General features: G+C 38.4%; 1 protein-coding gene across 1 annotated transcript in view; it reads left to right on the forward strand.

The window, feature by feature from the left end:
* The window catches only part of LOC128639027 (pulmonary surfactant-associated protein C-like), a 54,075-nt gene that overhangs the window by 28,655 nt on the left and 420 nt on the right, over positions 1–25,000 (forward strand). Inside the window, exons 4-6 of the mRNA XM_053691167.1 lie at positions 8,076–8,213; positions 22,536–22,652; positions 23,548–23,670. Of these exons, the coding sequence (XP_053547142.1) occupies positions 8,076–8,213; positions 22,536–22,652; positions 23,548–23,670 (378 nt within the window). The remainder of the gene's footprint in view (positions 1–8,075; positions 8,214–22,535; positions 22,653–23,547; positions 23,671–25,000) is intronic.

Here is a 25,000-nt window from a genome sequence, read left to right on the forward strand (position 1 = left end):
AATGCCTGGCTACTGGTTGTTCTGATTCTCCAGTACGTAGGGCCTCCCGTATTGCACACCGGTGATTTGCCATACGTTCGCGGAAGGTTGTTACCGGTTTGCCGATATATACCCTGGAACATGGGCAAATGATCATGTATACTACATATATGCTGGTGCAGGTAAGGTGATGTCTGATGTCGAATCTTCTGTTGCTATGAGGATGTTGGAACGAGTTGCCCCTAAGCATACCATTGCAGGTCACACATCCAGAGCAGGGAAAGCAGCCCATTTTCGTGGGTTTAAGCCAAGTATCCTTTTTGTAGTTCTTTATTGGATCTGACTTAACCAATATATCCCTTAGATTATTTGCTCTACGGTATGCTATTCTGGGGGCAGTCACCCTCCCAAAAGGTAGTGTGGGATCACTGCCTACCACAGGCCAATGTCTCCGTACCGCATCAGCGAGGTGTCTCGAATCTGATGTGTATGTAGTTACCATATTGATCCGATTAGGGTCTGATTTAGTTGTCCCTTGTCTATTTTCCAGATTGGTGGTATCCATAAGAAGGCACGTAATGATCTTATGGATCCCACCAATCTGGAAAATAGACAAGGGACAACTAAATCAGACCCTAATCGGATCAATATGGTAACTACATACACATCAGATTCGAGACACCTCGCTGATGCGGTACGGAGACATTGGCCTGTGGTAGGCAGTGATCCCACACTACCTTTTGGGAGGGTGACTGCCCCCAGAATAGCATACCGTAGAGCAAATAATCTAAGGGATATATTGGTTAAGTCAGATCCAATAAAGAACTACAAAAAGGATACTTGGCTTAAACCCACGAAAATGGGCTGCTTTCCCTGCTCTGGATGTGTGACCTGCAATGGTATGCTTAGGGGCAACTCGTTCCAACATCCTCATAGCAACAGAAGATTCGACATCAGACATCGCCTTACCTGCACCAGCATATATGTAGTATACATGATCATTTGCCCATGTTCCAGGGTATATATCGGCAAAACAGTAACAACCTTCCGCGAACGTATGGCAAATCACCGGTGTGCAATACGGGAGGCCCTACGTACTGGAGAATCAGAACAACCAGTAGCCAGGCATTGCATCCAATATAAGCATGCGGTTTCCAGTTTACGCACAATGCTTATAGATCATATACCCCCACTCCCAAGGGGAGGTGACAGGGGGAACCTGTTACTACAATGTGAAACCAAGTGGATCTACAGGTTAAATACCATCGCTCCATATGGCCTCAATACATCGCTGGACTTTAGTCCCTTCTACTAGATAAATTCTATCCTGGTTACATAATCTGAGTACACAGATCTAATCTGATGTAGCATATGGGTTTCAGTAAATGGACGTATAATTATCTCTCGCATATTGTTCCTATGTTTCTACCATAATACTAGTGGGCATGACTGTTAGCTAATATTTCATTCTACATGTAAATGTAGGTAGTTTTTTGTCTCTATGACATTAAAAGCTTTTGTGATATTTTTCACTTACTATGATATAGATACAATGTTATATAGATGCACCTTTTTAAACACATTTCTGTTTTTTATGCACTCTGTTTTTAGTATTATTTGCTGGGAGCGTTGCGCCGATACAGATATTGTTCTTTATCCAATAGTTTGGGGATCAGCGGCATTTTGTCCCATTGTTATAGGTATGGGGATCTCCGCTCACACATGTAATCGGCGACACACTCGATTAGCAAATATAGCTGTTGGTTTATTGCATAGCTGCCGGGTAACCGTGTATAGTTTACATGTTGCTATGGCAACGTCGGCATCACGATCTCACAGGGCGCACAGTCTAGCGATCCCTGATGACGTCAGACGCCGACTTTACACACAATGAGTTGACGGCAGGTGCTATACTCCAGCAGTATTTAAGTGGTGACTTGGGGTAAGTTAGGTATGAAGCTTTTAATATTTTGATACATTTGATAAAGGCACAATGTTGTGCCGAAACGTCATGGTATTTGTTACGGTTACCCTTAGTCTCGCTGAGAGATGGACCGCTTAGTAGCCTGGATCCCTATTGCTAAAGAGGGGAGAAGCTGCTTTCCATAGTATTCTATATGAGTCTCGCAAATATAGAATAATCTCCCTTAGCTGCAGTACCGCTAGGATACCCTTCTGCCCACAAAAACGAGTCAACGCTGCGATTGAGGGTCAAACAAGAACTCAGGACTGGGATGCCCAGCCTGCTTTTTATTAAGGTTACATGCACACAGGGCACTCCCAGGGGGAGAGGGGGGGAAGCACAAAATCCCCCATCACACATTTAGATAGAGAGCACTGTCCTTTGACAGGCCACAATAGGATTACAGTACTTAAGATAACAAGTTTACAAGTTCATCTTATCAATTACCAGTCTGGCTCCAGAGGTGATTAGACAATAGTTTCTAAAAGCTGAAAAAAAAGAGTTAACTCTTTATGAAATGATACTTGTTACGGTTTTCTTGGAGCCCTTCTTAGGCGCTGGCTTGCTGGTTCAGGCATTGCTGCTGGGAAATAAGCTCTTCACAACAAAATAACTAATGCTTCTGTAACAGTATTATTATCGTTTTAATGGATTGAATAAAGGATTACCTTTTATAAAGACCAGTGAGTGCCTGTGTTCTTGGAGAGGATATATATATATATATATAGAAACATAGAAACATAGATATTGACGGCAGATAAGAGCCATAGGCCCAGCAAGTCTGCCCGATATTACCTAACAGTATAAACGTATCTAGTTTGTAGGTTAGCCTTATGCTTGTCCCATGCATTTTTAAAGTCCCCCACAGTGTTTGTTGCTACTACCTCTTGAGGAAGTTTATTCCATAAATCAATCACTCTTTCTGTAAAGAAATGCTTCCTCAAATTACTCCTGAATCTACTACCCTTTAGATTGAGATTATATATATATATATATATATATATATATATATATATATATATATATATATATATATATATATATATATATATATATATATATATATACACACACACACACACAAATGTTTAGTATCTGAAAATTCAGATCTGGTGTAAATCCAAGTGGATTCTCAAATAAAAGTAGGCACTCAGAGAAAGGATCCAACACCTTTTATTGCATACCCAAATGCTATGACTCCATAACGTTTCAGCCTCACACTGAGGCCTTGTTCACATGGAAGCAAAAAACATATGCTTCCATATGAACAAGGCTTCTGTGTGGGGCCGAAACTTTATGGAGTGATAGCATTTGGGTATGCAATAAAAGGTGTTGGATCCTTTCTCTGAGTGCCTACTTTAATTTGAGAATCCACTAGGATTTAAACCGGATCCGGCTTTTCAGTTGCTATACATTTGGGGCTCGATTAATCAAAGCCCTACGGCTGCAAGTTCTCACCAGACCGCTGCTTCCCTAACCTCTTCGCCACCTCTAAGGTGGCGAAATTCAATCTCTGCGGTCTAGTCCGACAGAGGAGATTGACAGCTCCTGCCCGTGCATGATTGGCTGTGCGTGGGCAGAGGGCGGGATTGCATGCAAGTGCAAAATAGCGCTCGCATGCAATGGTAATTTTCTGCGGCGAAATTCTCCCCTGTCCATCTCAGCTTTAATAAATCGAGCCCTTGATGTTATTTAGCAACATTTTTGCATAGGAAATTAGAACATCTAGGCAAGTATCCCCGCTTGCTTTTCCCCAATAAAACTCCATATACATTGTTACCAATGCACAAGAGGATTCTGGGTAAGAGGATTCTGGGTAAGATATACAAATTAGATATGCAAAATTTAAAAAAAAAAATGGCTTCAAATACTGTTTTAACACAGCGATCCCTTAATAGCTGCACTAACCCTATTAAGGGATCGCTGTGTTAAAACAGTATTTTTTTTTAGATTTTGCATATCTAATTTGCATATCTTACCCAGAATCCTCTTGTGCATTGGTAACAATGTATATGGGGTTTTATTGGGGAAAAGCAAGCAGGGATACTTGCCTAGATGTGCTAATTTCCTATGCAAAAATGTTTTATTGATTTATTTATATATATATATAAAACAGTGTGACTAAATCCCAACTCCAAATGTGCATAAGTGATCCCAGGGATTACTTCTCAGACTGTGGAAATGAATGCTGCAGTCCAACTCCAAGGGTTAACCTCAAATAAAACAGATCAATGCTGCCAATGGTGAAGTCCTGTGAGAGTACAGGGTTAATTCACATGTAAGTTGTATACTCACATACTGCTGAGCATCACATCAAACTCTACACATGCTCAAAAGTCAACAATCGTTTCACCAAATAGTCACTTGGCTTTTTCTGTGTGATGTCACGTTGTGGGCGGAGACCAACCTTCTGAACCGCAAACCTTAATCATAGACATTGTTTACAATTTACAGTCTGTGTAATATACGGATGTTCTAGCTGTGGTTGTTCTCTGTAAACCCCTGTGATTTTAACGTTTTAATAAACTGTTTTTACATTCATCTGAGTTCACTTCTATCTGCTCCTGCTGGAGTCTCCCATTGCTTTTATATCTAGAGCTTGATGGGAAGCTCTGCAGTATGTGAGTATACAACTTACATGTGAATTAACCCTGTAGTCTCACAGGACTTCACCATTGGCAGCATTCAACTGCAGCATTTATTTCCACTGAGAAGTAATCCCTGGGATCACTTATGCACATGGAGTTGGGATTTAGTCTCCAATTGACTTTTTTGGACATATCCTTTTTGCAGTAGCACATTGTTTTTTGTTTCATTTATTATTGTTTGTGTTTTAACAGGTTAATCATTTTCTTTTTGTGTGTACAGTATATATATATATATATATCTCAAAGGATAGAGACGATACTCGCAAATTAATCTGAGGGTGTATAATAAAATACACCCCCTACAAATCCCTATAAAGCTTAAAGGGACACTGTACCCATTTTTTTCTTTTGTGATTCACATAGAGCAGCAATTTTAAGCAACTTTCTAATTTACTCCTATTATCAATTTTTCTTAGTTCTCTTGCTATCTTTATTTGAAATAAAAGCCATCTAAGCTTTTTTGGGTTAAGAACTCTGGACAGCACTTTTTGATTGGTGGATGAATTTTTTTCACCAATCAGCAAGGACAATCCAGGTTGTTCACCAAAAATGGGCCGGCATCTAAACCTAGATTCTTGCATTTCAAATAAAGATACCAAGAGAATAAAGAAAATTTGATAATAGGAGTAAATTAGAAAGTTGCTTAAAATGTCATGCTCTATCTAAATCACAAAAGAAAAAATGTGGGTTCAGTGTCCCTTTAAAGTGTGGAAAACAAAATGTACACTGTAATAAACAGAGTGTATCACCATAGGCAGCTATACAGACAAAATATATGTGGAAACTGCCCTTATAAACAGTCTCCCATCTATACAAAAACAGAAAAAAGCAAGAAAAAGTCACAGCCCACTATAAATGGTAGATCTCTATCTAAACAGATTATAATCAATTGATCAATAAATCAATCACAGTGCACAAATACACAATCTGCCCAAGCGATGGATACAGTGTGAGAAACAGGTATATGTAATGGAAATATTGATACACCCCAATACCCTATCAAATCAATAAATGTAGAATAAGTACTAATAAAGTGAATATAAGAACAAAGTCCAAAAGTAAAATTCCAAAAGATAGAGTTAGTTCCCAGTAAAGGAATCTCCAGAGGAAAGTGAAATCCCAGCACCGGTCACACGAAATAGTCAGACAAAACCTCAATCGTATGATGTAAGGAAACGGCATCAAGGGGAGGGAACTTGCGCCCAGACAAAGTCCTGCGAAGTTTACCCAGCGATGTAGCAAGGATACTAATATCAATCCTCGGGAGACAAAAACGTCAAGAAAAATACAAAGGGGCCTATTTAAGAAGGTGCAAGCGGACATGATCCGATATTACAGATCATGTCCGCTGCACATTGATAAATGCCGACAGCATACGCTCTCTGCATTTATCATTGCACAAGCAGTTCTTGTGACCCTGCTTCATAACTTGTGTTTCTGGAGAGACTGAAGGCTCGCCAAAAACACGGGGCATGTTATATATAGTAACATAGTATAATACCATTCCCATAGTATAATACCATTTTATTGGTTGATAAAATAATTGTTAGACAAATGCAAATAAGTGTGACCTATAGAAACGGTACTAACACTTTCAGACCTCAATACAGTATGAAGTATCATTTGCGTATCTTCAAAACATTTATACGTGTACATAAAAGCATCCATATATGTACATAAAAGCAATCCAAAAGGAGGTCTAGAACCACAAATCCGGGTAGCGGTATCGCAAATACAAGTTTTATTTTTATCTATTATTGTATTTGCGATACTGCTACCCGGATTTGTGGTTCCAGACCTCCTGTTGGTATTTTGGATCGGTTTTATGTACACGTATAAATGTTTTTAAGATGCGCATATTATACCTCATACTGTATTGAGGCCTGAAAGTTTGAGTACCGTTTTCTATAGGTCACACTTATTTGCATTTGTCTAACAATTATTTTATCAACCAATAAAACAGTATTATACTATGTATCTTTCTTGATGTTTTTGTCTCATGAGGATTGATATTAGTATCCCTGCTACATCGCTGGGTAAACTTCACAGGACTTTGTGTGGGCGCCAGTTCCCTCCCCCTGATGCCGATTCCTTACCTCATATGATTGAGGTTTTGTCTGAGTATTTCGTGTGACCGGTGCTGGGATTTCACTTTCCTCTGAATCTGGAGATTCCTTTTCTGGGAACTAACTCTATTCTTTTGGAATTTTACTTTTGGACTTTGTTCTTATATTCACTTTATTAGTACTTATTCTACATTTATTGATCTTACAGGGTTTTGGGGTGTATCGATATTTCCATTACATATACCTGTTTCTCACACTGTATCCATCACTTGGTCAGATTGTGTATTTGTGCACTGTGATTGATTTATTGATCGATTGATTATAATCTGTTTAGATAGAGATCTACCACTTATAGTGCGCTGTGACTTTTTCTTGCTTTTTATATATATATAAATATAGACATACACACACAACAAAGTTTACTTCAGCAGTTGCTCTCTCATATATCTTCCATAATTGTTACTGTTTACAGAGCAAACGGAGAATACATCCATATTCAGCCACACTCATGCCCTGGCCAATAAGCTGGCATTAATGCAATACACATGATCATCAATGCATATTGTATGGGCCCCTGCCCTTTGAACAGATGCAGTCTTTAAATGTTGGTGCAGGCACTTTACAAGCATTCACTTTGTAGATTCTGTACAGGGTAAAATTTATATCAAAACAATGATAGTGTTTACTAGATACATTTTTGCTAATACGTGTATTCTGTTTTGATTAGAGTGCCAATTAAATAACACGTGTACACGTGGATCACACAAACTAATACATGTGTATTCTGTTTTGATTAGAGTCGTGTACACATGGATTACACAAACGAATATATGTGTATTATTTACCCCTAAATATTTAACTAATGTTTGCGAGGCGGGAGTGCGGCGGTTTAGGGGTTAATATATTTATTATAGTGGCAACAATTTCAGGAGCGGCAGATTAGGGGTTAATAATTTTATTTTAGTGTTTGCGATGCGGGAGGGCCTCGGTTTAGGGGTTAATAGGTAGTTTATGGGTGTTAGTGTAATTTTAGCACTTTAGTTATGAGTTTTATGCTACGGCTTTGTAGTGTAAAACTCATAACTACTGACTTTAGAATGCGTTACGAATCTTGCAGGATAGGCTATACCGCTCACTTTTTAGCCTAAAAAAAAAAAAAAAAGCTTGTAATACCGGCGCTATGGACGTCCCATTGAAAATAAACTATTGCGTAAGTTGATTTGCGGTATGGCCAAAAAAGTGTGCGGGACAGCTGTATCTACAAGACTCGTAATAGCAGCGGTATTAAAAAAGCAGCGTTATGAGGCTTAACGCTGCTTTTTTACTCATAACGCAAGACTCGTAATCTAGCCGATTGTTATTGTCCATAGATTTAAGTGACATTATGTCCTACTGATGCGATTTTGTGTTGCTTTACAGATTGTAGAAATGGCTTTCCATGACAAGAGTGGAGAAAGAGTGCAGCAAACTATAATGGTGAATGAAGAGGAAAATGTTGCAGCATTTTACGTCAATGCCAATAATGTCTCATCCACTATTGTATATGACTACAAACATGTAAGTAAAAAGTATTGACTTAATTTCCAACTATATAAAATAAAGGGACAGGAAACCAATTTTTTTTCCTTCATGATTCAGATAGGGAATACAATTTTAAACAACAGTCCGATTTACTTATTTTATCTAATTTACTTGATTCTCTTCGTATCCCTTGTTGAAAAAACAGCAATGCACACGGTGATTCAATAGCATAAGACTTATGTGTGCAACCACCAATCAGCAGCTCATGAGCCTAACTAGGTATGCTTTAAAAAAAAATAACAAGAGAACAAAACAAATTAGATAATAAAAGTAAATATGAAAGTTGTTTAAAATTGCATGTTCTCTTTATATTACAAAAGAAACAAAATGGGTTTCATGTTCCTTTAAATTCATAGTCATAAAATTATAACCTCTTTTATTTAATGTGTAAAGTGCATAAAATCAAGTAGTGCTTTTTTTTTTTTTGCATTTTAAGATGGTAAAAAATTGTTTTCAAATAAACGTTTTTTGTTTTTTTGTGTTTGGGGGTAATTGAACAGTTAGACAGTCCCTTTGTGTCGTCCATAATAGTAATTCCAAAAATCATGTGTGTACTAGCCAGTCACTTAGTGACCATACAGTGACCATTATGTATTGTATTCTATGTGTACTGCCAGTCACTTAGTGACCATACAGTGACCAGTGTGTATTGTATTCTATGTGTACTGCCAGTCACTTAGTGACCATACAGTGACCATTATGTATTGTATTCTATGTGTACTGCCAGTCACTTAGTGACCATACAGTGACCATTATGTATTGTATTCTATGTGTACTGCCAGTCATTTAGGCCTAGATTTAGAGTTCGGCGGTAAAAGGGCTGTTAACGCTCCGCGGGTTTTTTTCTGGCCGCACCATAAATTTAACTCTGGTATCGAGAGTTCAAACAAATGCTGCGTTAGGCTCCAAAAAAGGAGCGTAGAGCATTTTTACCGCAAATGCAACTCTCGATACCAGAGTTGCTTACGGACGCGGCCAGCCTCAAAAACGTGCTCGTGCACGATTCTCCCATAGGAAACAATGGGGCTGTTTGAGCTGAAAAAAAACCTAACACCTGCAAAAAAGCAGCGTTCAGCTCCTAACGCAGCCCCATTGTTTCCTATGGGGAAACACTTCCTACGTCTGCACCTAACACCCTAACATGTACCCCGAGTCTAAACACCCCTAACCTTACACTTATTAACTCCTAATCTGCCGCCCCCGCTATCGCTGACCCCTGCATTACACTTTTAACCCCTAATCTGCCGCTCCGTAAACCGCCGCCACCTACGTTATCCCTATGTACCCCTAATCTGCTGCCCTAACATCGCCGACCCCTATGTTATATTTATTAACCCCTAATCTGCCCCCCACAACGTCGCCGACACCTGCCTACACTTATTAACCCCTAATCTGCCGAGCGGACCTGAGCGCTACTATAATAAAGTTATTAACCCCTAATCCGCCTCACTAACCCTATCATAAATAGTATTAACCCCTAATCTGCCCTCCCTAACATCGCCGACACCTACCTTCAATTATTAACCCCTAATCTGCCGACCGGAGCTCACCGCTATTCTAATAAATGTATTAACCCCTAAAGCTAAGTCTAACCCTAACACTAACACCCCCCTAAGTTAAATATAATTTTTATCTAACGAAATAAATTAACTCTTATTAAATAAATGATTCCTATTTAAAGCTAAATACTTACCTGTAAAATAAATCCTAATATAGCTACAATATAAATTATAATTATATTATAGCTATTTTAGGATTAATATTTATTTTACAGGCAACTTTGTAATTATTTTAACCAGGTACAATAGCTATTAAATAGTTAAGAACTATTTAATAGTTACCTAGTTAAAATAATAACAAATTTACCTGTAAAATAAATCCTAACCTAAGATATAATTAAACCTAACACTACCCTATCAATAAAATAATTAAATAAACTACCTACAATTACCTACAATTAACCTAACACTACACTATCAATAAATTAATTAAACACAATTGCTACAAATAAATAAAATTAAATAAACTATCTAAAGTACAAAAAATAAAAAAGAACTAAGTTACAGAAAATAATAAAATATTTACAAACATAAGAAAAATATTACAACAATTTTAAACTAATTACACCTACTCTAAGCCCCCTAATAAAATAACAAAGCCCCCCAAAATAAAAAATTCACTACCCTATTCTAAAATACAAATATTACAAGCTCTTTTACCTTACCAGCCCTGAACAGGGCCCTTTGCGGGGCATGCCCCAAGAATTTCAGCTCTTTTGCCTGTAAAAAAAAACATACAATACCCCCCCCCCCAACATTACAACCCACCACCCACATACCCCTAATCTAACCCAAACCCCCCTTAAATAAACCTAACACTACCCCCCTGATGATCTTCCTACCTTGTCTTCACCATGCCAGGTTCACCGATCCGTCCTGGCTCCAAGATCTTCATCCAACCCAAGCGGGGGCTAGACATCCACTGAAGAAGTCCAGAAGAGGGTCCAAAGTCTTCCTCCTATCCGGCAAGAAGAGGACATCCGGACCGGCAAACATCTTCTCCAAGCGGCATCTTCTATCTTCTTCCATCCGATGACGACCGGCTCCATCTTGAAGACCTCCAGCGCGGATCCATCCTCTTCTTCCGACGACTAGACGACGAATGACGGTTCCTTTAAGGGACGTCATCCAAGATGGCGTCCCTCGAATTCCGATTGGCTGATAGGATTCTATCAGCCAATCGGAATTAAGGTAGGAATTTTCTGATTGGCTGATGGAATCAGCCAATCAGAATCAAGTTCAATCCGATTGGCTGATCCAATCAGCCAATCAGATTGAGCTCGCATTCTATTGGCTGATCGGAACAGCCAATAGAATGCGAGCTCAATCTGATTGGCTGATTGGATCAGCCAATCGGATTGAACTATATTCTGATTGGCTGATTCCATCAGCCAATCAGAAAATTCCTACCTTAATTCCGATTGGCTGATAGAATCCTATCAGCCAATCGGAATTCGAGGGACGCCATCTTGGATGACGTCCCTTAAAGGAACCGTCATTCGTCGTCTAGTCGTCGGAAGAAGAGGATGGATCCGCGCTGGAGGTCTTCAAGATGGAGCCGGTCGTCATCGGATGGAAGAAGATAGAAGATGCCGCTTGGAGAAGATGTTTGCCGGTCCGGATGTCCTCTTCTTGCCGGATAGGAGGAAGACTTTGGACCCTCTTCTGGACTTCTTCAGTGGATGTCTAGCCCCCGCTTGGGTTGGATGAAGATCTTGGAGCCAGGACGGATCGGTGAACCTGGCATGGTGAAGACAAGGTAGGAAGATCATCAGGGGGGTAGTGTTAGGTTTATTTAAGGGGGGTTTGGGTTAGATTAGGGGTATGTGGGTGGTGGGTTGTAATGTTGGGGGGGGGTATTGTATGTTTTTTTTTACAGGCAAAAGAGCTGAAATTCTTGGGGCATGCCCCGCAAAGGGCCCTGTTCAGGGCTGGTAAGGTAAAAGAGCTTGTAATATTTGTATTTTAGAATAGGGTAGGGAATTTTTTATTTTGGGGGGCTTTGTTATTTTATTAGGGGGCTTAGAGTAGGTGTAATTAGTTTAAAATTGTTGTAATATTTTTCTTATCTTTGTAAATATTTTATTATTTTCTGTAACTTAGTTCTTTTTTATTTTTTTTACTTTAGATAGTTTATTTAATTTTATTTATTTGTAGCAATTGTGTTTAATTAATTTATTGATAGTGTAGTGTTAGGTTAATTGTAGGTAATTGTAGGTAGTTTATTTAATTATTTTATTGATAGGGTAGTGTTAGGTTTAATTATATCTTAGGTTAGGATTTATTTTACAGGTAAATTTGTTATTATTTTAACTAGGTAACTATTAAATAGTTATTAACTATTTAATAGCTATTGTACCTGGTTAAAATAATTACAAAGTTGCCTGTAAAATAAATATTAATCCTAAAATAGCTATAATATAATTATAAATTATATTGTAGCTATATTAGGATTTATTTTACAGGTAAGTATTTAGCTTTAAATAGGAATCATTTATTTAATAAGAGTTAATTTATTTCGTTAGATAAAAATTATATTTAACTTAGGGGGGTGTTAGTGTTAGACTTAGCTTTAGGGGTTAATACATTTATTAGAATAGCGGTGAGCTCCGGTCGGCAGATTAGGGGTTAATAATTGAAGGTAGGTGTCGGCGATGTTAGGGAGGGCAGATTAGGGGTTAATACTATTTATGATAGGGTTAGTGAGGCGGATTAGGGGTTAATAACTTTATTATAGTAGCGCTCAGGTCCGCTCGGCAGATTAGGGGTTAATAAGTGTAGGTAGGTGTCGGCGACGTTGTGGGGGGCAGATTAGGGGTTAATAAATATAACATAGGGGTCGGCGATGTTAGGGGTAGCAGATTAGGGGTACATAGGGATAACGTAGGTGGCGGCGATTTGCGGTCGGAAGATTAGGGGTTAATTATTTTAAGTAGCTTGCGGCGACGTTGTGGGGGGCAAGTTAGGGGTTAATAGATATAATACAGGGGTCGGCGGTGTTAGGGGCAGCAGATTAGGGGTACATAAGTATAACGTAGGTGGCGGTCGGCAGATTAGGGGTTAAAATTTTTAATCGAGTGGCGGCGATGTGGGGGGACCTCGGTTTAGGGGTACATAGGTAGTTTATGGGTGTTAGTGTACTTTAGGGTACAGTAGTTAAGAGCTTTATAAACCGGCGTTAGCCAGAAAGCTCTTAACTCCTGCTATTTTCAGGCGGCTGGAATCTTGTCGTTAGAGCTCTAACGCTCACTGCAGAAACGACTCTAAATACCGGCGTTAGGAAGATCCCATTGAAAAGATAGGCTACGCAAATGGCGTAGGGGGATCTGCGGTATGGAAAAGTCGCGGCTGTAAAGTGAGCGTTAGACCCTTTAATCACTGACTCCAAATACCGGCGGTAGCCTAAAACCAGCGTTAGGAGCCTCTAACGCTGGTTTTGACGGCTACCGCCGAACTCTAAATCTAGCCGTCAGTGACCATACAGTGACCATTATGTATTGTATTCTATGTGTACTGCCAGTCATTTAGTGACCATACAGTGACCATTATGTATTGTATTTTATGTGTACTGCCAGTCATTTAGTGACCATACAGTGACCATTATGTATTGTATTCTATGTGTACTGCCAGTCACTTACGGCTAGATTTAGAGTTCGGCGGTAGCCGTCAAAACCAGCGTTAGAGGCTCCTAACGCTGGTTTTGGGCTACCGCTGGTATTTAGAGTCAGTGATTAAAGGGTCTAACGCTCACTTTACAGCCGCGACTTTTCCATACCGCAGATCCCCCTACGCCATTTGCGTAGCCTATCTTTTCAATGGGATCTTCCTAACGCCGGTATTTAGAGTCGTTTCTGCAGTGAGCGTTAGAGCTCTAACGACAAGATTCCAGCCGCCTGAAAAAAGCAGGAGTTAAGAGCTTTCTGGCTAACGCCGGTTTATAAAGCTCTTAACTACTGTACCCTAAACTACACTAACACCCATAAACTACCTATGTACCCCTAAACCGAGCTCCCCCCACATCGCCGCCACTCGATTAAAATTTTTAACCCCTAATCTGCCGACCGCCACCTACGTTATACTTATGTACCCCTAATCTGCTGCCCCTAACCCCGCCGACCCCTATATTATATTTATTAACCCCTAACTTGCCCCACACAACGTCGCCGCAAGCTACTTAAAATAATTAACCCCTAATCTTCCGACCGCAAATCGCCGCCACCTACGTTATCCCTATGTACCCCTAATCTTCTGCCCCTAACATCGCCGACCCCTATGTTATATTTATTAACCCCTAATCTGCCCCCCACAACGTCGCCGACACCTGCCTACACTTATTAACCCCTAATCTGCCGAGCGGACCTGAGCGCTACTATAATAAAGTTATTAACCCCTAATCCGCCTCACTAACCCTATCATAAATAGTATTAACCCCTAATCTGCCCTCCCTAACATCGCCGACACCTACCTTCAATTATTAACCCCTAATCTGCCGACCGGAGCTCACCGCTATTCTAATAAATGTATTAACCCCTAAAGCTAAGTCTAACCCTAACACTAACACCCCCCTAAGTTAAATATAATTTTTATCTAACGAAATAAATTAACTCTTATTAAATAAATGATTCCTATTTAAAGCTAAATACTTACCTGTAAAATAAATCCTAATATAGCTACAATATAAATTACATTTATATTATAGCTATTTTAGGATTAATATTTATTTTACAGGTAACTTTGTATTTATTTTAACCAGGTACAATAGCTATTAAATAGTTAAGAACTATTTAATAGTTACCTAGTTAAAATAATTACAAATTTACCTGTAAAATAAATCCTAACCTAAGATATAATTAAACCTAACACTACCCTATCAATAAAATAATTAAATAAACTACCTACAATTACCTACAATTAACCTAACACTACACTATCAATAAATTAATTAAACACAATTGCTACAAATAAATACAATTAAATAAACTATCTAAAGTACAAAAAATAAAAAAGAACTAAGTTACAGAAAATAAAAAAATATTTACAAACATAAGAAAAATATTACAACAATTTTAAACTAATTACACCTACTCTAAGCCCCCTAATAAAATAACAAAGACCCCCAAAATAAAAAATTCCTTACCCTATTCTAAATTTAAAAAGTTACAAGCTCTTTTACCTTACCAGCCCTGAACAGGGCCCTTTGCGGGGCATGCCCCAAAGAATTCAGCTCTTTTGCCTGTAAAAAAAAACATACAATACCCCCCCCCCAACATTACAACCCACCACCCACATACCCCTAATCTAACCCAAACCCCCCTTAAATAAACCTAACACTAAGCCCCTGATGATCTTCATTCCTTGTCTTCACCATGCCAGGTTCACCGATCCGTCCTGGCTCCAAGATCTTCATCCAACCCAAGCAGGGGCTAGACATCCACTGAAGAAGTCCAGAAGAGGGTCCAAAGTCTTCCTCCTATCCGGCAAGAAGAGGACATCCGGACCGGCAAACATCTTCTCCAAGCGGCATCTTCTATGTTCTTCCATCCGATGACGACCGGCTCCATCTTGAAGACCTCCAGCGCGGATCCATCCTCTTCTTCCGACGACTAGACGACGAATGACGGTTCCTTTAAGGGACGTCATCCAAGATGGCGTCCCTCGAATTCCGATTGGCTGATAGGATTCTATCAGCCAATCGGAATTAAGGTAGGAATTTTCTGATTGGCTGATGGAATCAGCCAATCAGAATCAAGATCAATCCGATTGGCTGATCCAATCAGCCAATCAGATTGAGCTCGCATTCTATTGGCTGTTCCGATCAGCCAATAGAATGCGAGCTCAATCTGATTGGCTGATTGGATCAGCCAATCGGATTGATCTTGATTCTGATTGGCTGATTCCATCAGCCAATCAGAAAATTCCTACCTTAATTCCGATTGGCTGATAGAATCCTATCAGCCAATCGGAATTCGAGGGACGCCATCTTGGATGACGTCCCTTAAAGGAACCGTCATTCGTCGTCTAGTCGTCGGAAGAAGAGGATGGATCCGCGCTGGAGGTCTTCAAGATGGAGCCGGTCGTCATCGGATGGAAGAACATAGAAGATGCCGCTTGGAGAAGATGTTTGCCGGTCCGGATGTCCTCTTCTTGCCGGATAGGAGGAAGACTTTGGACCCTCTTCTGGACTTCTTCAGTGGATGTCTAGCCCCTGCTTGGGTTGGATGAAGATCTTGGAGCCAGGACGGATCGGTGAACCTGGCATGGTGAAGACAAGGTAGGAAGATCATCAGGGGCTTAGTGTTAGGTTTATTTAAGGGGGGTTTGGGTTAGATTAGGGGTATGTGGGTGGTGGGTTGTAATGTTGGGGGGGGGGTATTGTATGTTTTTTTTTACAGGCAAAAGAGCTGAAATTCTTGGGGCATGCCCCGCAAAGGGCCCTGTTCAGGGCTGGTAAGGTAAAAGAGCTTGTAACTTTTTAAATTTAGAATAGGGTAAGGAATTTTTTATTTTGGGGGTCTTTGTTATTTTATTAGGGGGCTTAGAGTAGGTGTAATTAGTTTAAAATTGTTGTAATATTTTTCTTATGTTTGTAAATATTTTTTTATTTTCTGTAACTTAGTTCTTTTTTATTTTTTGTACTTTAGATAGTTTATTTAATTGTATTTATTTGTAGCAATTGTGTTTAATTAATTTATTGATAGTGTAGTGTTAGGTTAATTGTAGGTAATTGTAGGTAGTTTATTTAATTATTTTATTGATAGGGTAGTGTTAGGTTTAATTATATCTTAGGTTAGGATTTATTTTACAGGTAAATTTGTAATTATTTTAACTAGGTAACTATTAAATAGTTCTTAACTATTTAATAGCTATTGTACCTGGTTAAAATAAATACAAAGTTACCTGTAAAATAAATATTAATCCTAAAATAGCTATAATATAAATGTAATTTATATTGTAGCTATATTATGATTTATTTTACAGGTAAGTATTTAGCTTTAAATAGGAATCATTTATTTAATAAGAGTTAATTTATTTCGTTAGATAAAAATTATATTTAACTTAGGGGGGTGTTAGTGTTAGGGTTAGACTTAGCTTTAGGGGTTAATACATTTATTAGAATAGCGGTGAGCTCCGGTCGGCAGATTAGGGGTTAATAATTGAAGGTAGGTGTCGGCGATGTTAGGGAGGGCAGATTAGGGGTTAATACTATTTATGATAGGGTTAGTGAGGCGGATTAGGGGTTAATAACTTTATTATAGTAGCGCTCAGGTCCGGTCGGCAGATTAGGGGTTAATAAGTGTAGGTAGGTGTCGGCGACGTTGTGGGGGGCAGATTAGGGGTTAATAAATATAACATAGGGGTCGGCGATGTTAGGGCAGCAGATTAGGGGTACATAAGGATAACGTAGGTGGCGGCGGTTTACGGAGCGGCAGATTAGGGGTTAAAAGTGTAATGCAGGGGTCAGCGATAGCGGGGGCGGCAGAATAGGGGTTAATAAGTGTAAGGTTAGGGGTGTTTAGACTCGGGGTACATGTTAGAGTGTTAAGTGCAGACGTAGGAAGGGTTACCGCATAGCAAACAATGGGGCTGCGTTAGGAGCTGAACGCTGCTTTTTTGCAGGTGTTAGGTTTTTTTTCAGCTCAAACAGCCCCATTGTTTCCTATGGGAGAATCGTGCACGAGCACGTTTTTGAGGCCGGCCGCGTCCGTAAGCAACTCTGGTATCGAGAGTTGCATTTGCGGTAAAAATGCTCTACGCTCCTTTTTTGGAGCCTAACGCAGCATTTGTTTGAACTCTCGATACCAGAGTTAAATTTATGGTGCGGCCAGAAAAAAACCCGCGGAGCGTTAACAGCCCTTTTACCGCCGAACTCTAAATCTAGGCCTTAGTGACCATACAGTGACCATTATGTATTGTATTCTATGTGTACTGCCAGTCACTTAGTGACCATACAGTGACCAGTGTGTATTGTATTCTATGTGTACTGCCAGTCACTTAGTGACCATACAGTGACCATTATGTATTGTATTCTATGTGTACTGCCAGTCACTTAGTGACCATACAGTGACCATTATGTATTGTATTCTATGTGTACTGCCAGTCACTTAGTGACCATACAGTGACCAGTGTGTATTGTATTCTATGTGTACTGCCAGTCACTTAGTGACCATACAGTGACCATTATGTATTGTATTCTATGTGTACTGCCAGTCACTTAGTGACCATACAGTGACCAGTGTGTATTGTATTCTATGTGTACTGCCAGTCACTTAGTGACCATACAGTGACCAGTGTGTATTGTATTCTATGTGTACTAGCCAGTCACTTAGTGACCATACAGTGACCAGTGTGTATTGTATTCTATGTGTACTGCCAGTCACTTAGTGACCATTATGTATTGTATTCTATGTGTACTGCGAGTCACTTAGTGACCATACAGTGACCAGTGTGTATTGTATTCTATGTGTACTGCCAGTCACTTAGTGACCATACAGTGACCAGTGTGTATTGTATTCTATGTGTACTAGCCAGTCACTTAGTGACCATACAGTGACCAGTGTGTATTGTATTCTATGTGTACTGCCAGTCACTTAGTGACCATACAGTGACCAGTGTGTATTGTATTCTATGTGTACTAGCCAGTCACTTAGTGACCATACAGTGACCAGTGTGTATTGTATTCTATGTGTACTGCCAGTCACTTAGTGACCATACAGTGAACATTATGTATTGTATTCTATGTGTACTGCCAGTCACTTAGTGACCATACAGTGACCATTATGTATTGTATTCTATGTGTACTGCCAGTCACTTAGTGACCATACAGTGACCATTATGTATTGTACTCTATGTGTACTGCCAGTCACTTAGTGACCATACAGTGACCATTATGTATTGTATTCTATGTGTACTGCCAGTCATTTAGTGACCATACAGTGACCATTATGTATTGCATTCTATGTGTACTGCCAGTCACTTAGTGACCATACAGTGACCATTATGTATTGTATTCTATGTGTACTGCCAGTCACTTAGTGACTATACAGTGACCATTATGTATTGTATTCTATGTGTACTGCCAGTCATTTAGTGACCATACAGTGACCATTATGTATTGTATTCTATGTGTACTGCTAGTAAATATGATGTCATAGGTTAATTTATACATAAACAAAAGCTTTCAAAATCTGCATTACATACAAATGCCGTTTTCAGTGCAGTAAAGAATATAATAGTATATTGTTCAGTGTCTCTTTAATCACAACATAACTCCAAGAAACTTTCGGCCAGATTACGAGTTTTGCGTTCAGAGCTGTGCGGTGCTACCGTGCAGTTTATTCTCACCGCTCACTTACCTACTGCGCTGGTATTACAGGTTTTTACAAACCCGGCGTTTAAAGGCAAGAAGTGAGCGTAGAGCAAAATTTTGCTCCACACTGCACTCCAATACCAGCGCTGCTTAAGTCAGCGGTGAGCTGATCGTACGTGCTTGTGTACGATTTCCCCATAGACATCAATGGGGAGAGCCGGCTGAGAAAATGTGTAACGCCTGCAAAAAGCAGCGTAAATCTCAGTAACGCAGCCCCATTGATTCCTATGGGGAAACAAAAGTTATGTTTACACCTAACACCCTAACATGAACCCCGAGTCTAAACACCCCTAATCTTACACTTATTAACCCCTAATCTGCCGCCCCGACATCGCCGACACCTACATTATATTTATTAACCCCTATTCTCCCTTCCCCAATGTCGCCGCAATCTACCTATATTTATTAACCCCTAATCTGCCGCCCCCAACGTCGCCGCCACTATTCTAAATTTATTAACCCCTAAACTTAAGTCTAACCCTAAGACCCCCTAACTTAAATATAATTTAAATAAATCTAAATAAAATTACTATCATTAACTAAATTATTCCTATTTAAAACTAAATACTTACCTGTAAAATAAACCCTAAGCTAGCTACAATATAACTAATAGTTACATTGTAGCTAGCTTAGGGTTTAATTTTATTTTATAGGCAAGTTTGTATTTATTTTAACTAGGTAGAGTAGTTACTAAATAGTTATTAACTATTTAATAACTACCTAGATAAAATAAATAGAAATTGACCTGTAAAATAAAACCTAACTTAAAGGACCAGTCAACAAAGTAGATTTGCATAATTAACAAATAAAAGATAACAAGTCAATGCAATAGCACTTAGTCTAAACTTTAAATGCGTATTAGATTTTTTTCTGACAATTTTAAAAGTTATGTCTATTTCCACTCCCCCTTTACCATGTGACAGCCATCAGCCAATTAGAAATGCATACACGTACCATGTGACAGCCATCAGCCAATCACAAATGCATACACACTTATTCTTGCACATGCTCAGTAGGGGCTGGCGACTAAAAAAGTTTTAATATAAAAAGACTATGCACATTTTGTTAATGGAAGTAAATTGGAAAGTTGTTTAAAACTGCATGCTCTATCTGAATAATGAAAGTTTAATTTTTACTTGAGTGTCCCTTTAAGTTACACTAACACCTAACACTACACTACAATTAAAAAAATTACCTACATTAAATACAATTAAATAAATTAAATTAAATTAGCTAAATCACAAAAAAACCCACTAAATTACAGAAAATAAAAAACAAATTACAAGATCTTTAAACTAATTACACCTAATATAAGAGCCCTATCAAAATAAAAACAGCCCCCCCAAAATAAAAATAAAAACCCTAGCCTAAAATTAAACTACCAATAGCCCTTAAATGGGCCTTTTGCGGGGCATTGCCCCAAAGAAATCAGCTCTTTTACCTGTAAAAAAAAGTACAAACAAGCCCCCCAACAGTAAAACCCACCACCCACACAACCAACCCCCCAAATAAAAGCCTAACTAAAAAAACCTAAGCTCCCCACTTCTGCCGGCTTCATTGAGGACATCTTGCCGCTTGGATGAAGACTTCTCACAGTAAGTGAATCTTCGGGGGTTAGTGTTAGGATTTTTTAAGGGTGTATTGGGTGGGTTTATTTTTTAGGTTAGGGCTTTGGGCTGCAATAGAGCTATATGCCCTTTTAAGGGCAATGCCCATCCAAATGCCCTTTTCAGGGCAATGGGGAGCTTAGGTTTTTTTAGTTAGGCTTTTATTTGGGGGGTTGGTTGTGTGGGTGGTGGGGTTTACTGTTGATGGTTGTTTGTATTTTTTTTTCAGGTAAAAGAGCTGATTTCTTTGGGGCAATGCCCTGCAAAATGCCTTTTTAAGGGCTATTGGTAGTTTAGTTTAGGCTAGGGTTTTTTTTTAATTTTGGGGGGCTTTTTTTATTTTGATTGGGCTCTTAGATTAGGTGTAATTAGTTTAAAGATCTTGTTATTTGTTTTTTATTTTCTGTAATTTAGTGGGGTGTTTTTTTGTGATTTAGCTAATTTAATTTATTTAATTGTATTTAATGTAGGTCATTTATTTAATTGTAGTGTAGTGTTAGGTGTTAGTGTAACTTAGGTTAGGTTTTATTTTACAGGTCAATTTGTATTTATTTTAGCTAGGTAGTTACTAAATAGTTATTAACTATTTAATAACTATTTTACCTAGTTAAAATAAATACAAACTTGCCTGTAAAATAAAAATAAAACCTAAGCTAGCTACAATGTAACTATTAGTTATATTGTAGCTAGCTTAGGTTTTATTTTACAGGTAAGTATTTAGTTTTAAATATAAATAATTTAGTTAATGATAGTAATTTTATTTAGATTTATTTAAATTTATTTATGTTAGGGGGTGTTAGGTTTTGGGTTAGACTTAGGTTTAAAGGGTTAATAAATTTAGAATAGTGGTGGCGACGTTGGGGATGGCAGATTAGGGGTTAATAAATGTAGGTAGGTGGCGGCGATGTTGGAGGCAGCAGATTATGGGTTAATAAATATTTGCGGCGATGTCCGGAGCAGAAGATTAGGGGTTAATAAGTATAATGTAGGTGGCGGTGATGTTAGGGGAGGCAGATTAGGGGTTAATAATATTTAACTAGTGTTTGCGAGGCGGGATTGCAGAGGTTTAGGGGTTAATATGTTTATTCTAGTGGCGGCGATGTCCGGAGCGGCAGACTAGCGGTTAAAAAATGTATTATAGTGTTTGCGATTCGGGAGGGCCTCGGTTTAGGGGTTAATAGGTAGTTTATGGGTGTTAGTGTACTTTTTAGCACTTTAGTTATGAGTTTTATGTTACGGTGGTGTAACATAAAACTCATAACTACTGACTTTAAAATGCGGTATGAATCTTGATGGGGTAGGGTGTACCGCTCACTTTTTGGCCTCCAAGATAAACTTGTAATACCGGCGCTATGGAAGTCCCATAGAAAAAAGGGTTTACGAAATTTACGTAAGTCGGTTTGCGGTAAGGCTAAAAAAGTGTGCGGTGCCCCTAAACCTGCAAGACTCGTAATACCAGCGGTAGTGAAAAAGCAGCATTAGGACCTGTTAGCGCTGCTTTTTCAGCTTACCACAAAACTCGTAATCTAGCCGATTGTATTTTTTATTTTCTGTGTATGGATTAAATTATGCTGCACTGTGCTTATGGTTTATTATACAGTATATGAAACTAAATAATGTGTTAATATTTTGAACTGTGTGTGTGTGTGTGTGATACATTTTTAATTCCTACCACATGCTAACTTATTTTCAATTTAAAAAAGTTACAGAAGCAAAATATATTGAATATGTTTCCTAATTTTTCAATGTGACTTTTTCCTTGTAGAAAATCATTGCATTCAGACGCATGAGCAGTAACAAATGCTATGTTATGAATATGACCAGCAATAATTCACCAAAAATAACAGACATTTTAAAGGGGATCAAACGCTTCCAGTCAAAGGTACAATTAGTATTATTCTGACAAGATGATGCATAAATAAATGACTTATGAATGACATATTTATTAAAATATTCTGTTTTATTGCACATTTTCTATATATATATATCTTCTCCTCCCACATGCCTTTGCTTGAGAACACTGTAGTAAAGTAAATATCACAATCTACTGACCCTAGATAATTATGTGTTTAACCCCCATAAAGGGGTAAAACACATAGGTAAAATCTGATTCAGGAGCCACAAGCATTGAATCTTTAAAACAGGATATGGCTGGTCAGGCAATCATGATCAGTCTCATGACCAGACAATCACAGGCCCGATTCTGCTCGAGAGCTGCAACGCATGTGGCTCCCGAGTTGCCTATAAGTGTGACCCCCTTGTACATAGCTAAGATGTGAAATGTAAAAGTGACATGTTCTAATAAAAAGAGCACATCATTGTATTAGAATGTCCCTTGAAAAGAAACACTGTGCTCATTTTTATTTTACTTAAATTTATTTTTGTACTAGAATTAAAAGATAGTATTTTAAAATATGATACAATTTGTTTTATTTTTTATAAATGGATGTTCATGTGCCAAATTTAAAAAAAAAAAAAAATGGTGTGTGTAAGCTGGAATCATCTCTTCAGCCAATACACTTCATTTCAAATTGGACTTTTTTTTGTCTATAACAGTATAGTGACACAAAACAAAGCTGGCATAGAATATAATAGTTATTTTATACTCTGTTGATTCATATTTGTATTTAATCAAATTACTTTTCTCTAAATTGTATGTTGCCCTTGTAATTATACAGTAGTTGATATTCCTGCGATTTGCTCTGTATACATAGAGATTTTGTTATAAATACATATTTTCTGTATACCGTTTTTACGAGTATCTATTTTCTTTGTAGAACACCACAAGTGAAAATGATATGTCCTATGACATTATGGAAGGGGATGAAGCAGATCGCTCACAGCTGGGTGTCACTGTAAATGTCCTCTGCAGTGAGGTCCCAATTTACTGGGCAACACAGGTGAGATAACCTTTATATTGCATGCAGTCTACAATATGGGAGCATTTGAAAAACACACTAAAATTACCCATATTGGAAGACATTATTAAAGCAAAGTCAACAAACAGATACAAACTAGCCATGGGCAAAATTTGTAATGAGTGTGGATTTGCACATATCTTTTCGTGTGTTGCATTTTCACACAAATATATTCGGCGGCGAATATAGCCAAATGCTGCTACCTGCGGCCATCTTCAGCATTCGTTTAGCAAACGAATGCCGAATTCTGAATTTCCTCCGATGCCAAATACAAACACTATCTGCTCAATCAATGAAATAAAATAATAATAAGTACTTTTACACTAATAGAAATTAGCCACATAAATAAACCAACGCACATTAACAGCACTGGCATTTTCTAAATATAATCACTAGATAAAACACCCTGACTGTACTGGTCAAAGTTCACAATTTGTTATATGCCAAAAAAATAAGGGGGGAAATGTTGTCACCCCCTGTGTGTGCCATTTGCTCTAAAACATTGCACAGTCCATATGTACATTCCCCTACAGAAAGCCTACCAGTGTTTTTCACTGAAACCAAGGACTCTGGGTATGAATATGCAAATCAGCTGTTTAATACTAACCCTTTTTCTTCAAATATCCAATTTAAGCACAGTGTCCCTCCTGCCAGTCCAATCAATGTTTATACTGCTATTTAAAGAAACAAAGAGTGAGCATTTTATAGCTTGTTTGCATATTCTTACCCATAGACATCTGCTCTAGTGGAAAATAAAGATAGTTCAGGTTGTTTGTGGGAGAATGTACTGCTGTACTGATGGCCTATGCAATGATCTATTATGTGTCACTATATTCACAATAGGGTTTTATTCCTCATCATTTTTTACCATAACTTAAATTGAGACTGGTTTGGAAACTAATCATACTTCAATATGGTAAGATTTATTGATCCTGCAACATTCTACACAGTGATTACATATATGAGAGTAGAAACTCACATTACATTTGTCCCTAATCACAGCAAACGGGACCAGGAACAAAAAGCATAAAAGTATTTGAATAAAATGCAAGTAAGTTATGTGCATGCATATTTTTATATGCTTGCTGTGAACATTGTTACATGACATAACTAGCTTTCCCCCTGACCAACAAAACATGAGTTGCTGGCATATACATATGTCTATGACGGTTGACCTACTACATTGTTTCTCAACCCCAGTCCTCACGTACCCCCAACAGTCCAGGTTTTCATTATAGCTGAACCAGTGCACAGGTAAAATAATCAGCTGATGGGTGAGAGCAGTTTAGTAACCATGGTTACTGATCAGCTG

This window comes from Bombina bombina, chromosome 8, assembly GCF_027579735.1.
Source record: "Bombina bombina isolate aBomBom1 chromosome 8, aBomBom1.pri, whole genome shotgun sequence".
Lineage (NCBI taxonomy): Eukaryota > Metazoa > Chordata > Amphibia > Anura > Bombinatoridae > Bombina > Bombina bombina.